Below are 23,866 nucleotides of genomic sequence, written 5' to 3' on the forward strand. Positions count from 1 at the left end.
TCAATATTCACACTTTTTTTGACACAAGTATTTAATGTGGAAACCTTGTAAAGGAAAAAACCACCTAGGACCAACAACCAAATTTTTTCACTCTTACGAAGTGAGCTCTATCAAGAGCCAACCTTGTTAAAGGTTACATACACATTGGTAATGTGACCTAGCCATAGGATTTACACCAAAGAACATCTAGACCTTATCACTCCTCAATATGAGTGGTCTTCTCTAAAGGACTTAGAAACATTCAAAGAAATGTCACCATACAAATGGATTTACAAATAAGACAATTAAGTCCATTTAGTTAAGAGATTTTCTACTACAATGATTAGCGAGTAACCGTAAGATGATCTTTTGGAAATATAAACTACCTTTGCTTGATCAGATCTCCATTTTGCTCATTATTTGTCCTCTATTTATCCTCTACCTTCCTTCTAACTAATCCAGTCACATACACATCAACTTCACACTTCACTTGCTAGATCTCACAATGCTATTCTACTCATTTTCAACTTCTATCTTCTTCTTCACAAATAACTTGATCAACAACAATGAATAGCTTGTTCATCCCTTAAAGAGATAACTTATTGTTTTTTCACCAGATTCTCAAAATTTTGTTGTTTAATCACAATCGTTTGATCGTCATCCAACTCAAATTTATTGAATATAGACACTCAGGTAATATGCCTTCACCTTAAACTTTGCACTTCAATCGAATCATTAAATCTCCATCAAATCTTCTTTGAATTTATCCAATCGTTGATCTTGTAACAAACTTCATCCTTATCTTCAAAACTTCTTGATCAATCCATATTTTCATCAAATGTCAGCCTCAAATCAATTCTCAAAACTGTTCTTCTTTCTCTTGCTTGGTTAACACCACTCGTTCAGCCAATACTAAGTTCGATTAACACTATACTTTCTCGATTAATACCACTCATATTTCATTCACTTTACATATGCTTGGTGACAACTATAATAGCTCGGTGACCACTAGTCCTTCATTCACTGATCTCACTGACTAGCTTGGTGCAACTTATTATTTCTTTGGCTTCTCACTTCATGAGTTCATAACTTGCTTATACATGATCTCAACACTTTAAAAATCATGTTAAACAATCAAACCAGCATCATACTATCAAAGTCTAATTCATCAAGTGCCCATTGAAAACCATACACTTACCAACACTTTCTTCATCATCATACTTTCTTCAAATCCTCTTCATTAATCAAATGATATGGTAGTCTACTAAATTAGCATAATGTCTTAGCAATCCAAGCTTGGCATCAATGACAACATAACAACTGATATGACTCTTTCACAAACATTATCATACGTATCTTCAACATATTTGGCGTGGCTAACACCATGTATGTCTCGAGGACATCTAGAAATTTGTGTGTTTCAATGGCATCTTGATGGCATGCCAATTGTGTGTTTGTAGTGGTAGGGGGACTTCTGAATGTCAACTCCTCATCATAGGGATTTGTCCCTGACACAAGTGCATGGTTTTTTTCCTCCTTTTTTTATTTTTTTGGGGGGAGGGGGCATTACTCTAGACTTAAGAACCTTCCTTGTTTGGATCTTCAAGATGTCAATCACCATTAAATAGGTTTGGTTGCATGGACAAACTCAATTTTTTGTTTGAGAATGAGACCTTGAGCCTAAGTTGAGTTAAATGAATATCTAACTTTATCTAAGATTCCAAACATACATTTAGTAAGTGTGGGACTAGAGTATAACAAGTGTTGTAAATAAATCTATTGGCTCATTCTTTGAATATTGAACTTCTCCCTTACTCGAAATGTAGATTTTAACAAGATGAACTAATTATATGGCTATCTCTCGAAATTCTATGACAAAGTTCATAACCAAGGTTATAGTGTAAAACATAATATTACAAACACCTTAAAATGATTATAATTTATTAAATATAATTTAATAATTTAATCTTAATATCATATAAGAAATCCATTTATAAGAACATAATATATTTCCTTTCGAAGTGTTTCATGATCATCTCAAAGCTAGATTCCCAATCAAATCATCGCTAAGATTCTCAAATCAATGAATATATGAGATGGCAATATTGTCTCTCACAATGCCTCAAAGAAAAGAGGTCTCATATGAAGTAAGATCAAGAGGTGGAAAGGGCCTCACAACCTCTTAAATAAATGTCACTAACGAGGCTAAGCCCATATACCCCCAAAATAGTGGTAATAGTCATGAGAAAGAGTTTATTTCAAAATAGGTAAATCATTTGGAATTAAATATAACAATAATGAAAAAGAGTTGCTTTAAGTTGATTATTTCCAAATGATTACATTATTTAAAATTAAATATATTTTGTTAGGAAAATAGAGAAGATTGATACTTATCATAATAGACATTTAATCTATTGATAAAGTTGATTAATCTCTCAACAACAGAGCCATCATCCATAACAATAACAATCTTATAAAAAACATACCCAATTAATGAGATGATGTCCACTCATGCCCTCCTCTCCTCTCCTACCTCTTCCTCACTCTCTCTACCTTCACTTGTGCCCAAATCCCTCCCTCAAGTCTCACTATTCCCTCTCTCCCTTAGGCCTATCAAAGCTTGCAAGCAAAGGTTGTGGAAATCCTTTACCCCTCAAAACCCTATTTTATTGTCTCCCCCTTCCTAAAATTGTCGCGTCGTTTGACCCTCAACCTGCCATTCTTTTGGTCAAGACAGGACCGACATCCCAGTTTGGAGACGCAAACGCGAGCTCTTCTTTTCCCGTCTCCTGCACCATATATTGTAATTGATGCCTTTCTATCCTCCCATCCCTTGGATGGCCCAGATCTGTTTATCTTAACCTTCTACACAATGGAAATTATACGGATCAATTCTGATTCTCAATTGCAGACAAGTGGGAGAAATTTTTCCAGCTCACTAAGAGATACAATTCGAAAATCAATAGTCTCAAGCTACCAATCATAAAACACAACAGCAATCTCTAAAAAATCAAGGCATATATTTGTGTAAGATGCGTGATGCAGGCCACGGTGGACTAATCAGGGGATCAAACCCACAAAAACCAATATTACATAGTACACTCTTTTGTGTCTCATCCATTGTAGAATTTGTTTTTCTTCATTTCAGATTAATGTCAAACACTGCTGAATGTAGTTCAGCCTCTAAATGCTCTCAATCTCTTGTCTACTTTTAAAATAAATCAGTTGAATGCCTTGAAGTCAATGTTCTTTTCAAGAAGAACAATTTGCCAAAAAAAATGAGAGAGAGAAGAGAGCAGAAAATGGGTGAGCAAATCCAAGAATATACTCATATTGGCAAGAGATGCAGTCAGGTAGCAAACCCAGTGCAAGCATTCAGACAAATAGATGACAGATACAACGTTACATTTGCATGGTTGTAAAGCTAAAATACCAATATAAGATACAACATCAATTTTAAATTATTTTTTAATAAAAACTAAACCTAAAAGAATACCTATGCAGCCAAAAGAAGAAACCTGTTGCAGTTCTTACAAGATAGGTTTTTAAAGGCCATCCAGGGACCTCAATAACCGACTGATCAAAAAGGCCTGCCAATATCCTATTTAACAGATGACCAACCAGGGTTTAAATTCGGCCTTCCAATGTCACTGCTAAGCTTTAATATACTGACCTGGGTTGGAAACATAAAGGCCTCTTTATCAGTCCCTCTACCACCACTTTCAACTTCTCCTCTTGGAGAGAAGACCTCAAGGTCACTTCTCTCAACTTTAAAAAAATAAAGCTCATCTCAAGGGCATCATGGAAGTAGAAGAAGAAAGAGTTATCATATAATTATGTTGGCTACTTATATAAAGAGATCAACCAAAAGTGTATGTCTATGGCATGGATCTATCCATAGAGAAACCCATACAAATCGCAGCATCTAAGTGTAAAGATTGAATAAATAGTATGTATTCTTCTATTAAAAATGAATAATCCAACTACAGAAATAGCCCAAATGATTATTTATGGTCATGGTCAATCTACAGGATCATCCCCAGGAAAAGGCAAACAAATCTTGATTAAGACCACAGATTGTCGAGATATTATGGATCTGTATATCAAACTCCTTTCTAGGCATTATGTGTATAGGAACAAGATATACCTAGAAATATTGGAACTACAGCAGGCTGTATTGATGGCCAGAGTGAAGCAGGGCTATACTCATGGGGATTGTATTGTTGCTACTCTAAAACCTAAATACCAGAATAATTAACTGGAAGAAAATGAAAAAAGACATTCCAGAATGATTAACTGGAAGAAAATGAAAAAAAGACATTCTTATAAATATTATTTTCAAAACAGGGATAATTAACAATAAAGGAAAAAAGAGCATACCTATGATTACAAATACTATTGTATTCTCAGCCATAGTTTATTTGTTCTGTAGTTAGTTTGAAGAATATGTGATACTGTTGGGCATCCTGCAGTGCTGTGGAATGTAACACCAATACATTCAACTTGTTCACAGACATACTTTTTTATTGTAAAAAGTTTCTATGAACAAGGTGAATGTGTTGGGTTTATTACAATCTACCAGTACTACAGACATGCACTACAATTTCATGTATTCTTCAACTGTAAATATCCTTCATGAGTGAAACTGGTGAATGCTATTCTAAAACAGGGCATCTAAAAACCCAACACTGGAAAAATTCCACCTTGAGATGAAGCTTTGATGTAATGTTGTTGTATAATAATAATAATATAATGGGATCTGATTGAGGTCACAATACCATGTGCTGGTTTTATGAACCTTGTGCACCTTTTAGCACATGGTATTCTATTTTACTTTAGGTTGTTTTAAGTTAGAATTCTGAGATTAAAATATAATTTGATTAAATTTTGTTAATATGTAAATATAAAACTTTTGATCTGATATTTTATTTTATTAATTGCTTTGGCCATATCTGTGTGATTTTATAAATTAATTAATATATTTTCTAAAATTTTCTTTATAAATATATCAATAAAAAGAAATAGAAAAAATATTTTTGATTGTATGTAATTTAAAGAATTGAAAAAAAACAATCATTTATAATATTTTATGGGTTCTTATATAATAGTACATTTCTCATTCTAATCTCTTTCATGAACTATTATTTCTTATCATTATTAATTAAATTTTACTTTCCCTCATTTCTATTTAATTTGCTAAGGAAAATAAAAAAAGTTACCAAATTTAGAAACAAATCAATCATCATTGAAAAATTAAAAAAATTGATTTATATCTTGTCTATTACAAAGTCATCTGACTTTAGGATCAGAAATATAAAGGTCTAAACAAAATTTTAAAAAGTTACCAAATTTAGAAACAAACCAATCATCATTGAAAAATTAAAAAAATTGGTTTATATCATGTTTATTACAAAATCATCTGACTTTAGGATCAGAAATATAGAGGTCTAATAATCTTTCTTCCTAAGAGAAAAAATACTAAGAATATCTCTAAATGGAGGTCAGTCACACTGTTGTTTTGTTAAAATTATTGCTAAAGCTTTAGCCACTAGGCTTAAAACAATGAGAAAAATGATGGTCAGACTCAAACAAATTGGGTTCCTTGGTGGGAGGTTTAATCTTGATAATTTTTATATTAATTATAGAGAGTTCAAAAACAGGAATTTACAATGAAAACAGGAGGCTAAGCCTCACACCCAAAGAGTATGAGTAAACAGTTACATTAAGAGTAAGAAAATAAAATGGTCCAAAAAGATACTACAAACAGCTAATGCAAGAGGTCAGCGTATGACTAAGCCAAGTTGTCCATCCTTGAGGGCCCTCCATCCAACATGAGAATTTTCTCAGCATTCTTGTTCATCCTGTTCTGGATTTGATCAAACATGAGAATCTTGATCTGAGAATCTTGATCATTTGATTTTGGCTTGATAAACTAATGAGTGGGCTCAACAAACAAGGCAAAATGCTCTCTTGGTGAAGCTAGATTTTGGCAAAGCTTATGATAGGATGAGATGAAGCTTTATAATCAAGATATTACAATGATTGAATTTTGATGCGAAAATATGTTTAGCATATTTAAATGTTTTTAAATGATGCAAGTGCATAGTTGAAGATCGATAATTTGTTGTTTGATCCATTTTCTCTTTATCCCTCAACTAGACAAGGTTACTTAAAAGCTTCTACAAACCTCAACTAGACAAGGTTACTTCAAAGCTTCTACAACATTGGTGTAATGCTCCGTGTACAGTTGTCAGAGTGCATAGACTCCATTTTTGCGAACAGCACTACACCACATAGACGCAGCTCATAGACCTCGAGGTCTTAGGTGGAGGTGATGATGGATGTCATTGTTGTTTGGCTTCCCCACCACACCATGGCTCCAATTGGTCCCTTGCTGCTCCAGCTCTCTCCTTGTGCTATCACCACTACTTGGCATGTTCCCGGTAGTGACTCTCTGTGGCCTGTTGCCACCTCTTCAAGTGGTTCCCTTGCCTGGCCTTGGCCATTTCGCCTCTCAGAACTGAGAAGGAAAAAGATAAAGATCATGATAGATGGTCTCTCACTGACCCACCCACAAACCTCAAATTGGATCCCACTTCCCTTGATTGGTACCGTCTTGACACCTGAAGTGATTATTTGTTTTCGTTTTTTAATACATTTTTGCTATTGCCTCCCAGCGGCGGGCCATATGACTTGTGGAAATCATGTATCCCCTAACTTTTTTTTGGTAAATATGTAGTGTAATATTATCAATTAATGTAAAAAAACCTTATTCATCAAAAACGATTATTCAAGACTTCTGCAAAAAGCATGATAAGCTAGCTTTTCTACCAGTGAAACTATAAATAAAGATAGCATGCAATCGGCAGCAATAAAGCTACATTATATAGGCAAACAAACTGCAGGGACCCGAGACGCTTAAAATATAATGAATCTCAGCAAAACACTCGAGAAACATTACCCCTCTAATTTCACTGTCATTATCTTTAGCAAGTTGCACACGAGGCCTGCCAATAGAGGAAAACCAAGTTGGCCGCATTGCCGGGAGTTCCAATGCCACTATTGTACGAGCAAGCCCTTTCATGGGTCCCTCTACTTCAACCACTGCTCTCACCTACACATGGGAACATTATTAGACACTAGATGTTTTCCTTTCTCTGCAGAAAAAAAAGAGTCACTTTTCAAATGGAACATATATCAAGGATATCAAGGAAATATAACATAAATTTAACTGAAAGTGCTCTCCTGTACATGTATTGGCTACTGAGCGAAATATAGAAATAAACCAAAAGCAATTAATTATCTATGGCAGAGTTCTATCCACAGGGAAATGCACATGGATCGTAGGTAAAGCCCACAGGTTACATAAACATTATTCATTTTCCACTGGAATTGCTTAATGTAAATCTAGAAGTGATCCAATTATCTATGATCATGTACAAGCTATAGGAAAAATCATATAATTGTTTAATGCAGGTTTAAAGCATGACTTAACTATTATGTGCTCTTGAAAAAATTTATACAGATAAAATTACTTCATAGGCACCACACAGATCTAGATATATTGAAATTTGGAACTACAATAGTGAATCAGGCCATACACATAGGACTAGTAATACAATCATTAATAGAAAGTAATTAGGGGAAAATATCTAGTACCCATTTAAACTAACTTTGTGCATCTAGAATTCCTAGTAAAGAGTTTAAAACTAAGGTTTCAACTTTTGAATATTCACAAAACTTTCTGTAAGAGAGTGGAAAGTAGTCAGTGGAAAGTAGTCTGAAAGTGTCATTTCAAAACGCTCAAATGATCCCACAGTGTCATTTAAATGGTGGATATTAATAGGCACAAGGCACATGTGAATAAACTGAAGCTACAGCTAAGAGTGAAGCAGGCTATACCTCTGGGTTAGTATTGTCGCTACTTTCAGCCAAACAACAGATGAAAAAACAAAACACACCTACCTACAATAATAGTATTCTTTCTAGTCCTTCCTGAGGGTACCAGGCATATTTAAGAATTTGAAGCTACCACAGAGTATTAAGAGCTAGAATGAAGCAGAGTATATCTATGGGCTTGTATTGTTGCTACCTTAAACACTCGGATAATAGAAACCATTAAAGTTTAAAACATATTTGTCAAGCTATACTTTGTTAGTGCCTTTTGAGTAAAATATTCCATTGCCATCAACGTTTGACACTATACTACATGATCTATTTTATTTTATTTCTATCTATTGCTTCATTCATTCGTTCTGATGATAGATTTCATAATATGATTTGAAACATTAATAGTGAAAAACTGCACAAATTTAATCTGAAAAAACAAAGAATCTAACATGATAGATTGTAGAAATTACATTAGATCTAAAAAAAATAAAGAATCTAAGATGATAGATTGTAGAAATTACATTAGACTAACAGTGGAATATTAAAAAATAATTGAAGCTACCACAGAGCAGTGTGAAGCAGGGAATACCCATGGGGTTGTATTGGTTCTACTTTAAAAACCCAAATAATAGAAATAATTAAAAACAGAACATATCGTTAAAACATTTTATACAGGTAAAATAGTGGACTTTAATAAGCACCAGACATATTTAAAAATGTTGAAGCTACCACAGAGAGCAGTGACAGCTACAGTGAAGCAGGGCATATCCATGGGGTTGTAATGGTGCTACTTTAAACACCTAATTAAAAGAAATAATATTAATAAAACATACCTACAATAGTGCTTTCTGAGTATAATATTCAGATAAAACTATTTAAACAGATAAAATAGTAGACTTTGAAAATATGAAGCTACAACAAGTAGCTGTGACAACTGGAGTGAAACAGGCCATGCCCATGAGGGCAGTATTGTTGCAAGAAGAAAATATATCTACCATTACAAATACCATAGTCAGGCATAACTTCTCCGATCTGTAAAGAGTTGAAGAACATATGATTCTGTTGGACATCCTGCAGTGCTGTGGAATGTAACAGAAACATATTCAACTTGTTCATAGATACCCTTCTTAATACAGAGAGTCTCTACGAACAAGGTGAATGTGTTGAGCTTATTACAACCTACCAGTACTGCAAACATGCACTACAATATCATGTATTCTTCGACTGCAAATATTTTCTGATAACACACTGCAAAGCAGTGCTTTACTCGGTAAAACCTAGGAATGCTATTCTAGAACAGGGCTTAACCACAAGACTTTACCTTTCAATCCCAAGAAGAAGCTTTGCTGTGATGTCCTTTTATAACCTGATGGGGCTGTTTAAGATCAGAATACTATGTGCTGGTTTACAGCAGCACATGGTATTGAAGATCCCTTCTAAGTTGTTTACCTAGATATTATATAATCATATCTTTATTTACATTTTATTATATAAAACACAACTTCCTATTTTATCTGGCCCACGTTTCTTATTCTGCTTTCTCTTAGTGTCATATTACTTAATTAATTATATTAGTTATTTTTTAGTCCCTAATTAGAAAATAACTAAATTTAGAAAGAGTCCAACCATTGTTAGTTCCTGCCGCGTTAATTTTCTCTGCAAAATATAAATAATCAATTTAGTTATTTCTTCATTGGCTGTTTCAATGTAATAGTCTTATTCTACATCCAAATTTATGGAATTAAAAAATGTTTTATCATCTAAAATATTTTAAATTGCAAAAGCTAGGGTTATGGAATCCAGTGGCTTCTTACAAGCATTCATTGAAAACCCATCTCTGGTTTGGAATATCAGACTTGAAAACCCACGTCACCGGTTTGGCACATCAGATTACTCATTTCATTCATGAAGACGACGATCGCAGTTACAGAGATCCTGATTTGTGTTGGAATCCAGGCCAGGTTTCCATAATCTATCTCGCCTACAGCGGATTATTGGACTACCGTGAGCTTCAAAAGTATCATAGGAGCTCCTAGAAAGAGAAACACCTCTGCATCTCACCCTTCAATTATTTTCAACAAGGACTTCCAGATCAGGAGCTCACAATTTCCTTGCACTCGAGAGAAGATGGAGAGACAAGAACGGTGAATAAGATAGGAAACACCTTCCTTATCAAGTAAATAAAGTTCTCACTTGTTTTCAGGTTTCTGTTCATAACTTAATTGCAAATAGATCTTTGGCCTAATCTGGGTATGTCGATGACTCTGTTTAACAAGTTTTCTTTTCCCCATTTTTCCTCTAGCAGTAGAGGGAATCGAAGACCAGGGTCGTGGTCTCCTTGGTGATACGTAATTGTGTCAGATGTACTTCAGTATCAGTAGTATCAGTGTCTTGGATCACACATTATGATTTAGCAAACTTAAAACATAATAAAGGAAGGACAGGAGAAGGAAGAAAAACATTGTTTGAGAGAAATAAGTAGGTGAGTATACATAAAGTTAATTAAAAATAAGAAAATGAAATAAATAAGAATGAAAAGATGTTTGTTGTTTTATTAAATAGTTTTGATCAGTCGATTTATGTTCACATACCACCATTTGATTGTATGGCTGCATATTTATATTAGATCTATAAGTTGTATTATGACAAGGTCTTGCATGTTGGGTAAGCTATCCATTATTATTTTCTAGTAACTATCAGTTATAGATTAGTTTGGTTAATGGTATTAGCAAAAGAATATGTTGGATTTGCTAATTTGAATTTAGGTTTTGTTGAGTGAGAAAAATGAAAATGAAAATTTGATTTAATTCTAATTCCACCTGTTGAAATGGATTTAACAAAACCTCATTGTAGACCTAAATTGAAATTTCAAACTCATATTCCAATTCTGATTTGATGAATCCAAACTAAAGATTAAGTTCCTACCAATTCAAGTTCAATTCTAGCAAACAAGTGGACCTTAGGGCCCGTTTGATTGCAGGAACTAAACAGCAATTGGCGTTTGTAATTGTGGAAAAAAATTAATCCAATGTTTGGGTGCACAAATTTGGGATTGGAATTAGAAAAATTTAGAATTTTGTATACCCATTTACCCTCAAATTCCAAATTTGGACTTCCATCTAAATAGGCAGAATTGCTCCAATTCCCATTCTGATTCCAGTTTGATAAAAATGAGCATTGGATATTAAATGAATTTTTTTTTTAAATGAGGTTTGGTTTACATAATTTGATCATGTTTTCCTCTTCCATGGCATCTACTTGATTGATTGGTAATGGTCGATTCTTTAGATAAAATAGAATAATGTTTCGTTGCTTCTAGTAGTGTGTTCATAAATCATCACTAACTAGACATCAAAGATACAATAGATAGCAGTCTCTCCGCTACCATCATTAATATGCGACTAACATCCATTTTAGGTACAGTCTGGATGTCTTGAGAATTATGTCATTATTGTTAATTCGAAGAAGAAAAGGCTCAAGGATTCAAACCTACCAAAGTCTTCTTTTGGGGAAGACGACCTGGGTGCACATAAAGCATTTGCCATGCTTGTGTCCCAAAGTCTTGAATTTCTAACTCTCATCCCAAGCCAAGTACTATATCTCATGATTTACATTTTGTCATTGACATTTTTTGATTTCTTGTATTGCATAATTTTCATTAACAAGGGACTAAATTTAAAAAATTGTAGGATTAGGAATGGCCGCGTAAGTTGGCAGATGGATTGGTTTCTTCTGCTAGTTTGATCAACTCATTGTCTAGTAATTCCAAAATAATTTACAAGACTGTAATCCCTCTTTCTATCTTTCTAGTTAAACTAGTATAGCTGATTTCAACTTCTTATTTTTTAGATCAACTTTTCAAAAATTGTATAATTAAGGGTTGGGTTGATTTGTATTCTAAGTCATCGTAAAGATTAAAAGTAACATTAATAGTAAAGTTCTAAAATTTGGGCATGCCCTTCACAAGATTATCTCTGTTAGTCACCCACACTACAAACTTGTCAGATTTTTGGGTTTGAACCAAACAAGTCCAAAATAACAAATTTGGAATATCAAATATTTTTGGGTATGAACCAAATGGTCCCAAGCTAAATTATGAAAATCATAAGCTAGATTTCAAGTACTAGAACTCCAAATCCATAATTCCAAATTGCAATTCCTAAATCATATTCTAACAACTAAATGTGCCCTTAGCTTATAAATTGATTTGTAACTCTTACATACCTTCAATCTTGATCCTTCTATAAGGAGTGGTACAAAGTCTAGAAAATATCATTTTGGGTTGCACAGGTCCACAAGAAACCTTTTAGTGTCTCATATGTTTAGTATTCAAATTTTAGTTCGATCAATTGATGATCAAGCTACTTGAGGTGAGGCTTGAATGTATACCTATTCAAACTATTGGGTGTTTGTCTCTAATTCATAAATTCTTGTATTTGTCAATGTACATCTAGTTTCTCTCATGGAAAATCTATTTCATGGATTGTCCTTAACATGACAACATTCTTCCACATGTATGCTTGGAGCTTGTACCAGTTCCTTAATTATAGGGTAATTTAATCCTCTTTGATGTTAAATGTATTCTCGATATTCTTACTATGCATAATCATTGCCTCTTGGAAAACAAACACACCCCAACTTCAAAGCACAACAATATCAGTATCACTGTCAATTTCCAAGCAAGTTGAGAAATTATGAACCCCTTTATTGCATTGTTTCTTATAGTAAATCCACAATCTAAATTTCTTGAAGTTAGAAATGACCATCAAAGTCAAACTATCCAATATATTTCACTACAGATCCTAATGTAAATCAAACTAGTGTTACTTCTAACAAACTCCAAAATTGAATGCTTCAAGCTCCATACCAATGTTTATTTATGTCAATGTTAAGAAATTTCTACCAATTGCTATTAATAAAAACTCTTAAGGAATTATCATCCTCTCAATTAGTTCCTAGCCACTCAAAATTTGAGTGGAAAGATGTAGTCAAAGTTCTAACTAGTATAGGATAATAAGATGGCCCTTAAGGTGGCCCACCTCAAGGAGCTACTCAATCATTATGGGAATACCCCTTGTACGGTGGCTAGAGTGCTATGATATTTTGGTCTTGTTGACCACACTCCACCCTATGCCTGCCATTGGGGCAGCAATTCTTCTGCCCACCACTCTTAGACTCCTTGATCACAGGCTCCCCATCGCTCTTTGGGCGGTAAAAATGATGGATTGCATTGCCACTCAGCCTCTATGTTGCGACATGGCTCTAGCTGCTCCCTAGGTCTTACTCCTATTGTTGTTGGTTGGTCCACCCTTGATGTTGGTTCCACATACCCTAAGGCCACTTCTTCCAAATGGTATTTTCCTCACTTCTCTCCTAGTGGCGAAAATGATGGATGCCATTGCCACTCGGCCTCTGTGCTACGACATAGCACTGGCTAGTCCCTAGGCCCTATTCCTATTATTGTTGGTTGGTCCACCCCTGGTGTTGGTTCTTCATAGCCTAAGGCCACTTCTTCCAAATGGTCTTTTCCTTGACTATCAATTCTATAAATTTGTCATTCAAATTTTTGGAAAAATCGTTTTCCACCTTTGCTATATAATGCCCCCAAATAGTTTCCACACTAAAGGAAACGTCACATCAACATTCCTAAAAGATTATGCCTTCCCTGCTATCACATCTTGTCATGATAATCACATTTATTGCAGATTTTCCAAATCTACTCATCTGGTTTTTCTGACAGTCCTTTATGACGTTAGTCACCTTTCCATCACCTCTTTTTATAAAATGCTCAACCAATCTCAAAAAAAAAAACCACCAACTAATAAATGCATGAAACATCTTTGTCAATTCCTTCCCAATGGTTATAATTTTCAAAAATTGACCTTCCATCCTCCCTTAAGTCAACCACCCATTTTGAAAGAGCATCTGCATCTTTGTTTGCTTCTCTAAAGACATGGTAAATTTGAAATTCCTCAAATTCATTTAACTCTTCAATTATACATACTAATAGATTTTCTAAGTGCCATGCAGAGATCAAATTATTATTAACAACTTGCACAACCACCATTGAGTCCCCTTCTAAAATAATTTTATTTCCTCTAAATCTTTTTGCACATTTTAATGCTAGCAATGCAGCCTGGAACTCTACTTCATTATTTGTTCCATCATGTAACCTTAAAGCTTCAAAGGTCAAAGTCTCCCCTAAATAATCCCTGATAATGCATCTTGCTCCTAATTTTCCAGGGTTTCCTTTAGATGCCCCATCAAAATTTACTTTTAACCAACCTTCTCCGAGAGCTTTCCACTTCGCATCTTCCCTCTTATTGGATTTAGAAGTAGATTTTCCTTTTGCCCCTACCATTCCTATTTTAATCCCTAGCCACATTTTTTGAATAGCTTTGTCATAATTCATAAACATATTTTGACATATTTTTCCTAAAGACTACAGCATTAACAACTTCTTCAATGGAATAATCAATCCTTTCTAAAAGTTGATCAATTGTCTCTAATAGTTCCTAAAAAATCCTTCTATTTCTTTCCTTCCAGACCTTCCCTATAACAATTGGGGAACCCACTCTCCATATGCATTCAAATAAATTTCTCCTTCCTACTCTTGGCCATGAAATAAAGAAGGCCTTAAGAGAAGGGCTCTAAAGGTCCTAACCAACCCAATTTCCCTTGAAGACACCTCCAACACTATGCTACAATGTCACAATTTAACAACAAATGATTAGCACTTTCCTCTTCCTTTCCACACATAACACATTTTGTAGGGCCTTCGAAACCCAATTTTCTTCTCCTATCCCCTATTAGGATTTTTCCTTGTAGTGCTAGCCATGAGAAAGTTCCTACCTTTGGAAGTATTTCTTTACTCTAGCACAAATCCCCTACTTCAAAACATTCTTCCTCCTTATTGTCTAAAATTTCATATCCAAGTTTAACTAAAAACTTACCAAAAGTTTCCGCACACCAACTAATTATATCTTCTCTATTAATTATGCAGACCTTTCTTCTATTAAAGATCTCCCTTAGAGATTGTTGTTGTCCTTCGGATAGACCTTCCAATCTCTAGTCTTTCCATACCCACTTTTTTCCAAATACTCCCTCACATTCCACCATATAGTTTCTAACATTCCTGCCCCACAAATCACACAATATATGTTTCATCTCTCTATCCCCTATTTCCTCATCTAAAGATTTGTTTCCATTCCATGAGTCCTTCCAAAACTTTGCCCTATTACCATTACCAATGACCCATGAAATATGGTTTGTTATGACATGCCTACAAGAAAGAATAAAGTTCCAAATTATTGAACCTCTAATTGGATTTTGAATAGTTAAAATTATTATATTCTCATTAGAGTCTAAATATTTGGCTTTGAGAATCCTAATCCACATTTGCTCTTTATCATTTGCCATCTACCACACCAACTTTGCCCCTAGAGCAATGTTCATTGTGTTCTAGTCTCTAATTCCAGCACCTCCAAACTTCTTAGGTTTGCAATTTTTTTCCCATTTAAGTAATGGCCATTTATTCTCTTCCCCCACCCCACTCCAAAAGGATTTCCTCATCTGCCTTTCCACTAAGTTAATCACCTTCTTTGAGATTTTTAAACACATCATTGAGAAAATAAGCACCATTGAGACCGCTAATTTTAGCATCAAAATCCTTCCTGCAAAACTCAGCCATTTACCTTTCTATCCATCCATCTTCCTCAAACATTTTTCTGTCAATCCCTTCCATACTTCACTTCTATTTTTCCCTTGGAATAAAGGGATTCCCAAATACCTACTTGGAAGACTTGCCTGCTTTATATTTAGAATTCTTCCAATAGCTCTTCTCCTGTTAAGAGGAGTGTTAAAAGAAAAACTCAGACTTTGCCCAATTGATCTTTTGTCCTAACACTTTTGCATAGATTTCTAGTGTCTTTTCCATCAATCTAGCTTCCTGCTCCGAAGCTTCACCAGTTAGAAAAGTGTCATCTAGAAACTGCAAATGTGAAATTGGATGCACTCCCCTTGCCACCTTTACCCCTTTCCATAGACCTCAAACCTTTTTTTTCTTTAATCAGCCTCCCCAACACTTCAACCAAAATTATAAATAAGAAAGGAGATAAAGGGTCCCCTTGCCTAATCCCTTTTTCTAACTCAAAGAAACCTTGGGGATTGCCATTAACCAACACAAAGAACCTTACAAAGGTTAAACAACCCTTCACCCAACTAATCCAATCCTCATTAAAACCAAATTTCTTCAAAACTTTGAACAAAAAATCTCTATTTACCTCATCATAAGCTCATTTAATATCCAACTTTATCATCATTTTGCTAAGCTTATTTGTTTTGATCGAGTGGATCATTTCATGGGCAATAATCACCCCTTCAAAAATGGATCTTCCTGGAGTGAATCCACTTTGTTTCTCTAATATTACATCATTCAACACCATTTTAAGCCTATTGGCAACTACCTTTGAAATGATTTTATACACAGTATTGCATAAAGAAATTGGTCTGAAATCATCAAAAGATCTACACTCATCCCTTTTTGGAACTAACATAATAAAAGTATTATTCAAATCTTTTAGAACAAAACCCCCTTTTCTAGATTCCTCCACCATCCCCCAAATTTCCTCTTCTATACAATCCCAAATAAGCTAAAAAAAATACCTCTAAAGCCATCTAGCCTAGACTCCTGTCCTAAACCCCATAAAGCTTTTTTCACCTCTGCTTTTGAGATTTCAGCATTTAACATTACATTTTGCTTTTCTATAATACATCCCTAAATGCAATCCAAAACATCCTTAACTAAAGCCTCCTCCACATCTTCTATTCTTCATATATCTTTGAAAAAATCTATTGTCGCTTTCTTTATCATCTTTGGATCACTAATTACCTCACCCTCCTCATTCTTAATAGAGAAAATTGTATCATGAGCTCTTCTTATTTTAACTGAATTGTGGAAGAACTTTGTATTCCTATCCCCTTCTTTCAACCATGTTTCTCTAGATTTATGTCTTTGGAATACTTCTCTTAGCAAGATTTCATCATACTCTTTTTTTAGCCTCATTTCTTAGAAATCCTCCTTCTTCATCCCCTCCTAAATTATTCTTTCATTCAAAGTTTTAATTGCTTCTTCCAACACCCTTTTTCTTTTAAAAATGTTTTGGAAAGATTCTCTATTCCACACTTTCAACTTTCCCTTTATATGTTGAAGCTTCTTAAAAAATTTAAAAGCCTTATTTCCTTCCCACTCAGGTGCCTCAATCCAATATTTTTCCACCATCTCCTTAAACCCATCCGCCCTTAGCCACATAGCTTCAAATTTGAAAGGGCGTCGATCAGGAGTATATTCTTCCTAAATTCTTATACTGATAGGGAAGTGATCCGAGCCATGAATAGGCATAATTTCAGCTTCCACAAACCAGTCAACTCTTGTCCAGTCTCCCCCTAAAAAGAACCTATCCAATTTTTCAGCAATATTAACAAACCCTTGCCTCCTATTGTTCCAGGTGAAATCCCCCTATTTAAAGGGAATATTAATGAGACCATTTTCTAGAACAAAGGTCGAGAAGTCCTCCTGTTTAGTTGATCTCCAACCTTTACCTCCTTTTTTCCTCTGGGTAGAGTATAGCATTGTAATCTCCCCCTAAAATAGTGATTTCATCTTGTAAGATTTCCAAAACCCTTGTTAGTGTCTTCCATAGTTCTCTCTTCTCTCTGCTTTGAATTGGATCATAAACATTAAGAACATTGAATTCATATCCTAATTGTTTTGAAGAAACTTTCATCCACTACCAATTCTTGCTTATTTGCATTACATTTCCAGTCATTGTCTCTTGATTCCATAAAACACACATACCCCGTGAGGCTCCCTTTGCAGCCACCCACTCACTTTTCCATCTATTAAACTTTATCCTCACCCCCTCCAAACCATCCATCTTTATCTTTGTTTCTTGCACTAAAACCACATCCGGTTTTGCTTGATCAAGGCCTCTCCTGATCAAGCACATTTTTTCAAGGGCATTATATCCCTTGACATTCCATGAAAGGATCTTCATCCCTTCAAGGAGGGGTTCTTCCCCCTTCCCATTCTCAATTTACTTTGACCTCTTGCACTTCCGACAATTTGGATCAGTGCATTAATGATTCTTCTTCCCCTTTTTTGACTCTCCCCAATATGTGCTTTATGTTTTTTACTTTTTGTTTTCTCTATAGTTCTTTTTTCTTTAAGGATCATAGTTTCCTCCACCCCAAACAAATCTTCTTCTCCATCTGCATCCCTTTCCTTATCTTCCTCATTCAAGCTCTCTTCCAAGCTTGAGTCTCCCGATCTACCTTTCAAGTTTCTTATTGGAGAAATTTCAATGTCCTTAAAACACTCTCCAATCCCACCCTCCATTTCTCCTTCCAACCCAGTCATATACCCGTGATTTTCCTCCCATTCTCTCTATGTTTCTTCTGGCCTTTCTGACATCACTACCTCCTGACACCCTACCTCCTAAGACATTTGAGGATCGGTCCTTACATCCCCTTTTTTCATTTCCATCCAAAGTTCTATATTCAACCCCATCCTCACTAATTGGCCCTTGCCTTTATTCCATCCTTATTTCAACACTCTCACTCACCAAACTCCTCTACTAACCAAGGCAAAACTCGCAAACCTTCAACCCTTCCTCCAAAGACACCAACTATCTCTAGACTACCCCTTCATTAAAGATCTCAATCATTTCAGGGATTGGATGATAATCATTCCACATTATACATATTCTTGGGAACATTTGTAGAGTTTCTCTGTCCACCATTTCCACCACCTTAATGAATATTCCTAGCTTGTTCCCAATTGCTTTATAACATTGTTCTTGATAGTATTCTTGGGGCAGATGTAGTGTCTCTCCCATTTGACTTTTGTAAGTCATCCTGATGGATGCAACCTTGTTGATCTCTCCTTGAGATGGGATCATGATTGTGACCATGAGTGGACTACACCGTAGAGGTGATTTAATGTATGTTTTGTATCAGTTGCCTTGATTATGCTTTGATTGATTTATGAGATTATGATATGATTTATGGTTCACTAAGGTTTGTGCTAGTGCTTACCAGGATCGATGTGGTAACCTAAGGTTGTTCCATGATTACCTTGAGATGTGTGCAGAGATTGCACTATGTACTATTACCATGCTACACTGGACTAGGTTCCTGTAGTAGTGGTTAGTCATGTTTATGACTGTGGTTGTTTATGTGTTTTAAATGCCCTTTTAATGCAGAATAAACAACTTTTAGTAAATGCTTATATGTTTAGAAATGGATTGTCCATGTTGGATTATCTGGTTATCTGGTATTTGGACATATCACTAACTATGTTATTTGACAGATTTAATGGTATGGTTATTTACTTCATTCCTATGTTGTTATGCTTTATGCGAATGTGAGTGATGTAAATAGATTTTTTTTAATATAATTAAATAAATGGTTAAATTAGGTGATTTAATGCATTTATTACTTCGGCTATGTTATTATATGCAATTGCACTTGATCGTGTTGTTTAATGTACAGGATTTATATCCCTGGCAATGGCACATGGAGTTAATGATTCAGCCATTCATATTTTACCAATGTCGTCATTGTATGGTCGACATATCCTTATTTTTTTAATGGTTTAAATTAAACCTTTAGGTGATTATTAAATCCGAACTCATTTGCATTATGTGATTAGACTAGTGAGCGTGTCTGTGCATTTAGAGTTTCACATTATCGCGAAAGTTGTTTAAGAAATTTATGTGTTTTTGGGTTTTCGAGCTTTTTTATTGATTTATTTTAATTTCTGGGAACTTTTCCATAGATGAATTCTTATTTATAGGAATAGCCTGTTTTCATTTGGGTGGATTCGGGGTTTAACTAGGTTGGCTGGTTATTTGCCCTAATCGATTATTCACTCGAAAAAGTGAATAAATATCCAAAAAGAAATTTAATTCCTCACTTCTCACTTTCGAATTAGAAAGTTGGAGAGTAAAACCCAAAATCCTCTTCATGAGGATTTATTGTTTTGTTCATTGTGGGAGCTACGGGCATGAGATCGTCACGAGGTTGAGCTCGTTGGATCCAACTCAGGGAAACCTTGGATTGCTGCGATTTTTAGCTACTTCTACAGACTATTTATTTTATGGTTCAGATTCCCATTTTGCCCTTTTGGCTGTGAGGTAGGGCTTTCCTGTTTTATTATTTTGGCTTCGTTTCTAGTTCTGTTTTTGGTAGTTATTTGTTTGGAGGTTGAGAACTAGTGTTTCCCTTTGTTTCTGTATTTTAGTTTTACCCAATTGGGTGGGTATGAACATTTTCCTATTTTTCGGGATGAGGGTTTGGAGTTTTGCACCGTTATACTAGCCATTTTTGCATATGGTGTACAAACTCATTTATTTTTAGATTTTTGGGGTTTTTGTGCCCAAAGGTCAAATGGGTTTTAATTTTGAAGTTTTCCAAATTTTGGAGTTTTTACCTCATTTTGTGTGCCGCCCTGTTTTCTAGAGTTTTGTTGGCACAATGTGGGTTATGGACCTTCATGATCCATTTGGATATTAGTCAAACCACTATTGCACTTTTATGTTGCATTGGGATGCGTGTTACATCCGTACTCTCAATGTTGTGTTCGGTTGAGTGATTTTTACCTAGTGTTATTGTTTCTTTTAGACCCTTGTTATTATTTCGTGGACACTAGGATTCGTGTAGAATCCATACTCTTAGATTGAGGCTGGTTGAGTGAGTTCATGATGTTTGGTCTTGTTGCACCATTGGGATTCGTGTAGGATTCCATACTCTCAGATTGAGGCCGGTAGAGTGATTTCATGATGTATGATTTTATTTGGCTTTGGGATTCATGTAGAATCTGTCCTCTTGAGTTGCTTTCGGTTGGGTGTTATATTTTGCATTGTGTTCTCATCCTGTCCTTGTGTTATGATCTTCGTGATGGTGGTGCGCCACACACGAGTACGTGCGCATACGTTTGTTGGGTGTCTTGCAAGGCTTGATCTTCCGTGGATTTGTTGGAAGTTATGATCATTGGGGTTGGGATAGGAGTATGCATGCCCACGGGCACTTGTTGTAGGATGAGCATGGGTAGGGTAGGGTATCATATGGAGGGGGCTTCTATCTCGCAGCTCGGCGTTTATGGCACTGGAGGTTGATGGAGGATAGGAAGTTTTAAGTAAGTGATACTTAAATTGAAATATGTGAGTGTTAATAAAATTTAAAAAAAATGAAAAGATCCACATTCGTGTGATGGTTCCAAGGGAGTCCCTTGAGAGTGTTGCCACACGTGATCTGAGCTTGGGCTTTTGGATGCCAAGTGACTCTCCATGATGTCAGCCCCTACTTAGTAGCCTTTTTGAGTGTCTAACTAGGACCTTTACTTCTTGCATTGTCTTAGGTTCTTGGTTTCAACCATCATATTGTCTAGCGTGAGTGTTAGCCATGGATGTTGTGTTTTATGTGTGTTTGTGGTTGGATCTTTATCTCCATTAGCACGACGAGTGTGGACCTACGGGTGTCATGTGGTTGGGAGGCATTGCTACCTTCACCACTGCTAGGGACTGGTGTATAGAGTCGATCTTTTATCCTAGTGCGACCATTGATGGATGTTTTCACTTGGTACTTCGGGTTTCGAAGTATGCTTTCTTGTGATTTATGCTTTCATTTGAATGCTTGGATATCATGTTTAGATGATGTTAGTTTATTTGACGCATTCCTATATTATGATGTTTAGCATATGACTAGATGATGTGAATTGTTGTATTGGATTATCTTCTGCTTTTCTACTAGCATGCTAGATTTCTTTATGCTTATATTGTATCATGTTTTAGTAGTGACATCTCTATTACAATAGTATTGACAATTTGATCGATGGCTTGGGATGTTACACGCTGGGGATGGCTAGGATCCATGATGGTCTTATGATGCTATTGACAGTTGGGAGGAACCACATAATTAATTTTGTTGTTCAGTTATTGCAATGTTATTTCTGTACATTGCGATGTTACTTTTGTTCACTGTGATGTTGCATTCAGTATGTTCTTTTTTGCTTTGATTTAGATGGTTAGATGTTCCTCTTTCTTGTTGATTATGCACTCGAGTATTCGCTCCTCGATCTATGTGGATCCGATACTCCTCAGTGTGGAGGTTCTGAACTCTGTTTTTTCTCTATTTTTTCCCTTTTGTGTTTTCCTTAAGTGTTTTCGTGTTTCTCTAGGCAACATTTTATCAGCATGGTGTGACACGAAAATGTATCGCACACCCATTGAAACTCTGTCGTGCGTCCCCTGATTCTATCGCACGCCTTTTGGAGAAATATTGTGCGATATTGGAAAGTATCGCACCTCCTTGTGAGAAATATCGTACGACACCCTAAAAGTGTCACACGCCTTTGGGAGAAGTATCGCCCAGTCCCAAAAAGTGTCGTCCTCCTTCTTTAGAAATGTCGTGCAATACTTTTCTATGCTGAATTAAAGTATCACCTGATTTTTTGTAAAAACTTGTGTGGGAGGGTAGCAGGCACTTTTCGATCCAGTTTGATTTTGTTGAGAGTTGATTTGGATACCCTCTTCGGTGTTCTTCAACCCTATGGTGTTGCTTTTTTTTTTTTTTTTTGTGTGTTTCTGTAGTTTGTCTCTTGGGGTTTAAAATATATCATTTAAGTATAAGTCCTTATACTTAAGATATATTTTAATATATGGGACGAATCTTTTGAGATAGGTTTTAGACCTCTCGAAGATAAGATAAAGATTCTAGGAAATTTTAGGGCTTCAGGATTTCAAACTTAGCCAAATTTTAGGATTCTGATTCTACCCCAACTTGGTGTTTTGTTGATGTGTGGTCGTTTCTTCGTGCCCTCATCTTGTGTGTGGTCGTTGTTGGCATTTGTTTGCATGTGTTAGTTTAGTGGTGGTGTTTAGAGATCTATTGGTTTCTGTGATTGTGGTGAAGTCTTCCGTTGTGATATTTGTGATCCCTATATGATGTTGTCATGTGCATTCATACTTGTAAAAAAAAATCTTGGCTTATATTGAATCCTTGTTCCAAGGATCTCCGGACGGGGCATTATAGCAGATTTCTCAATCCTACCCATAGAGGAAGTTCCTTTACTAACTCTTTTGTTGGATCAAAGTTTGAGATCCATTTCTTCATATAAAACCCATATCCTTCCATAAAATAAGGACCACTATTCAAGATCCAATCCCTATGTTGTGCTATATCCATTGTAACCATATTAAAACCATTTTTTAATGTTTTAAAGTCCTTCACTGCACCCCATTTCTTATCACACCAGGTTTTAATCTTACCTATTGCTAGCCTTGAACCTCCCCACTTGAGAAATAATGCATTACTCTCCAGAAAGTCAATCTTCTCCTTTACCAAGCCACTTTCTAGCACCAACTTTTAAACTGGGCATCAAGTCAACTATTGATCTTTTATCATTTGCTTCTCCTGGTTTTCTACTATGCGTGGTTTTCTCATTCTTTTGGCAATATTTTCAAAAACCACATTCCCACCAAGATTTACTGATGTGAATCTTTACATCAGATGACTTCTCCAGCCATTCACATTCAGCCTCTCTCTTCCATTTTGCCATTTTTCGCCATTGTTCTATCCTACTTTTTTCCATTGAAAGCTTTCTTGGTAGTTTTTGTTCCCATTTTGCCATCTCTCATTCCTATTCCCTTAGTAAAACCTTCCTTCATGTCTTTTGAATGGCTCTATGCCCTTTAGCAATCTCCCAAACCTCTCAATATTCCTATTACCCTCTGTAAACCCTCTCTGAAACCCATTTCTCCAACGCTCTACCATAGGAAATCTTTCCAACAACTAATACTAATTGTAGACTTCTTACTCTTGAGGAAAAGGGATTGTCATAATAAAACTTTATTAATTTTGAATGAATTTAGTAGTGAATTTGATTTTTCATTCAAATATTTCTTATGTCCAACACTTTCTAAAATATTTCTTATGTGGT

General features: G+C 35.4%; 1 protein-coding gene across 5 annotated transcripts in view; it reads right to left on the reverse strand.

Annotated features, from left to right (window-relative positions):
- LOC149554602 (uncharacterized) overlaps window positions 1–23,866 on the reverse strand; it is a 47,940-nt gene that overhangs the window by 14,028 nt on the left and 10,046 nt on the right. Inside the window, exons 1-3 of one of the 5 annotated variants that reach the window (XM_089828654.1) lie at window positions 9,684–10,187; window positions 6,941–7,093; window positions 775–2,844 (exon numbers count right to left, since the gene is read on the reverse strand). In XM_089828654.1, the coding sequence (XP_089684780.1) occupies window positions 2,641–2,844; window positions 6,941–7,093; window positions 9,684–9,689 (363 nt within the window). In that variant the 5' untranslated portion in view covers window positions 9,690–10,187 and the 3' untranslated portion in view covers window positions 775–2,640. Of the gene's footprint in view, window positions 1–774; window positions 2,845–4,359; window positions 7,094–9,190; window positions 9,340–9,683; window positions 10,266–23,866 lie in introns of those variants that run through there. The other 4 variants (XM_089828656.1, XR_016364392.1, XM_089828655.1 and 1 more) reach the window with 4 other exon arrangements.

This window comes from Cupressus sempervirens, chromosome 5 (assembly GCF_028749045.1).
Source record: "Cupressus sempervirens isolate cs-2001-9-10 chromosome 5, ASM2874904v1, whole genome shotgun sequence".
Lineage (NCBI taxonomy): Eukaryota > Viridiplantae > Streptophyta > Pinopsida > Cupressales > Cupressaceae > Cupressus > Cupressus sempervirens.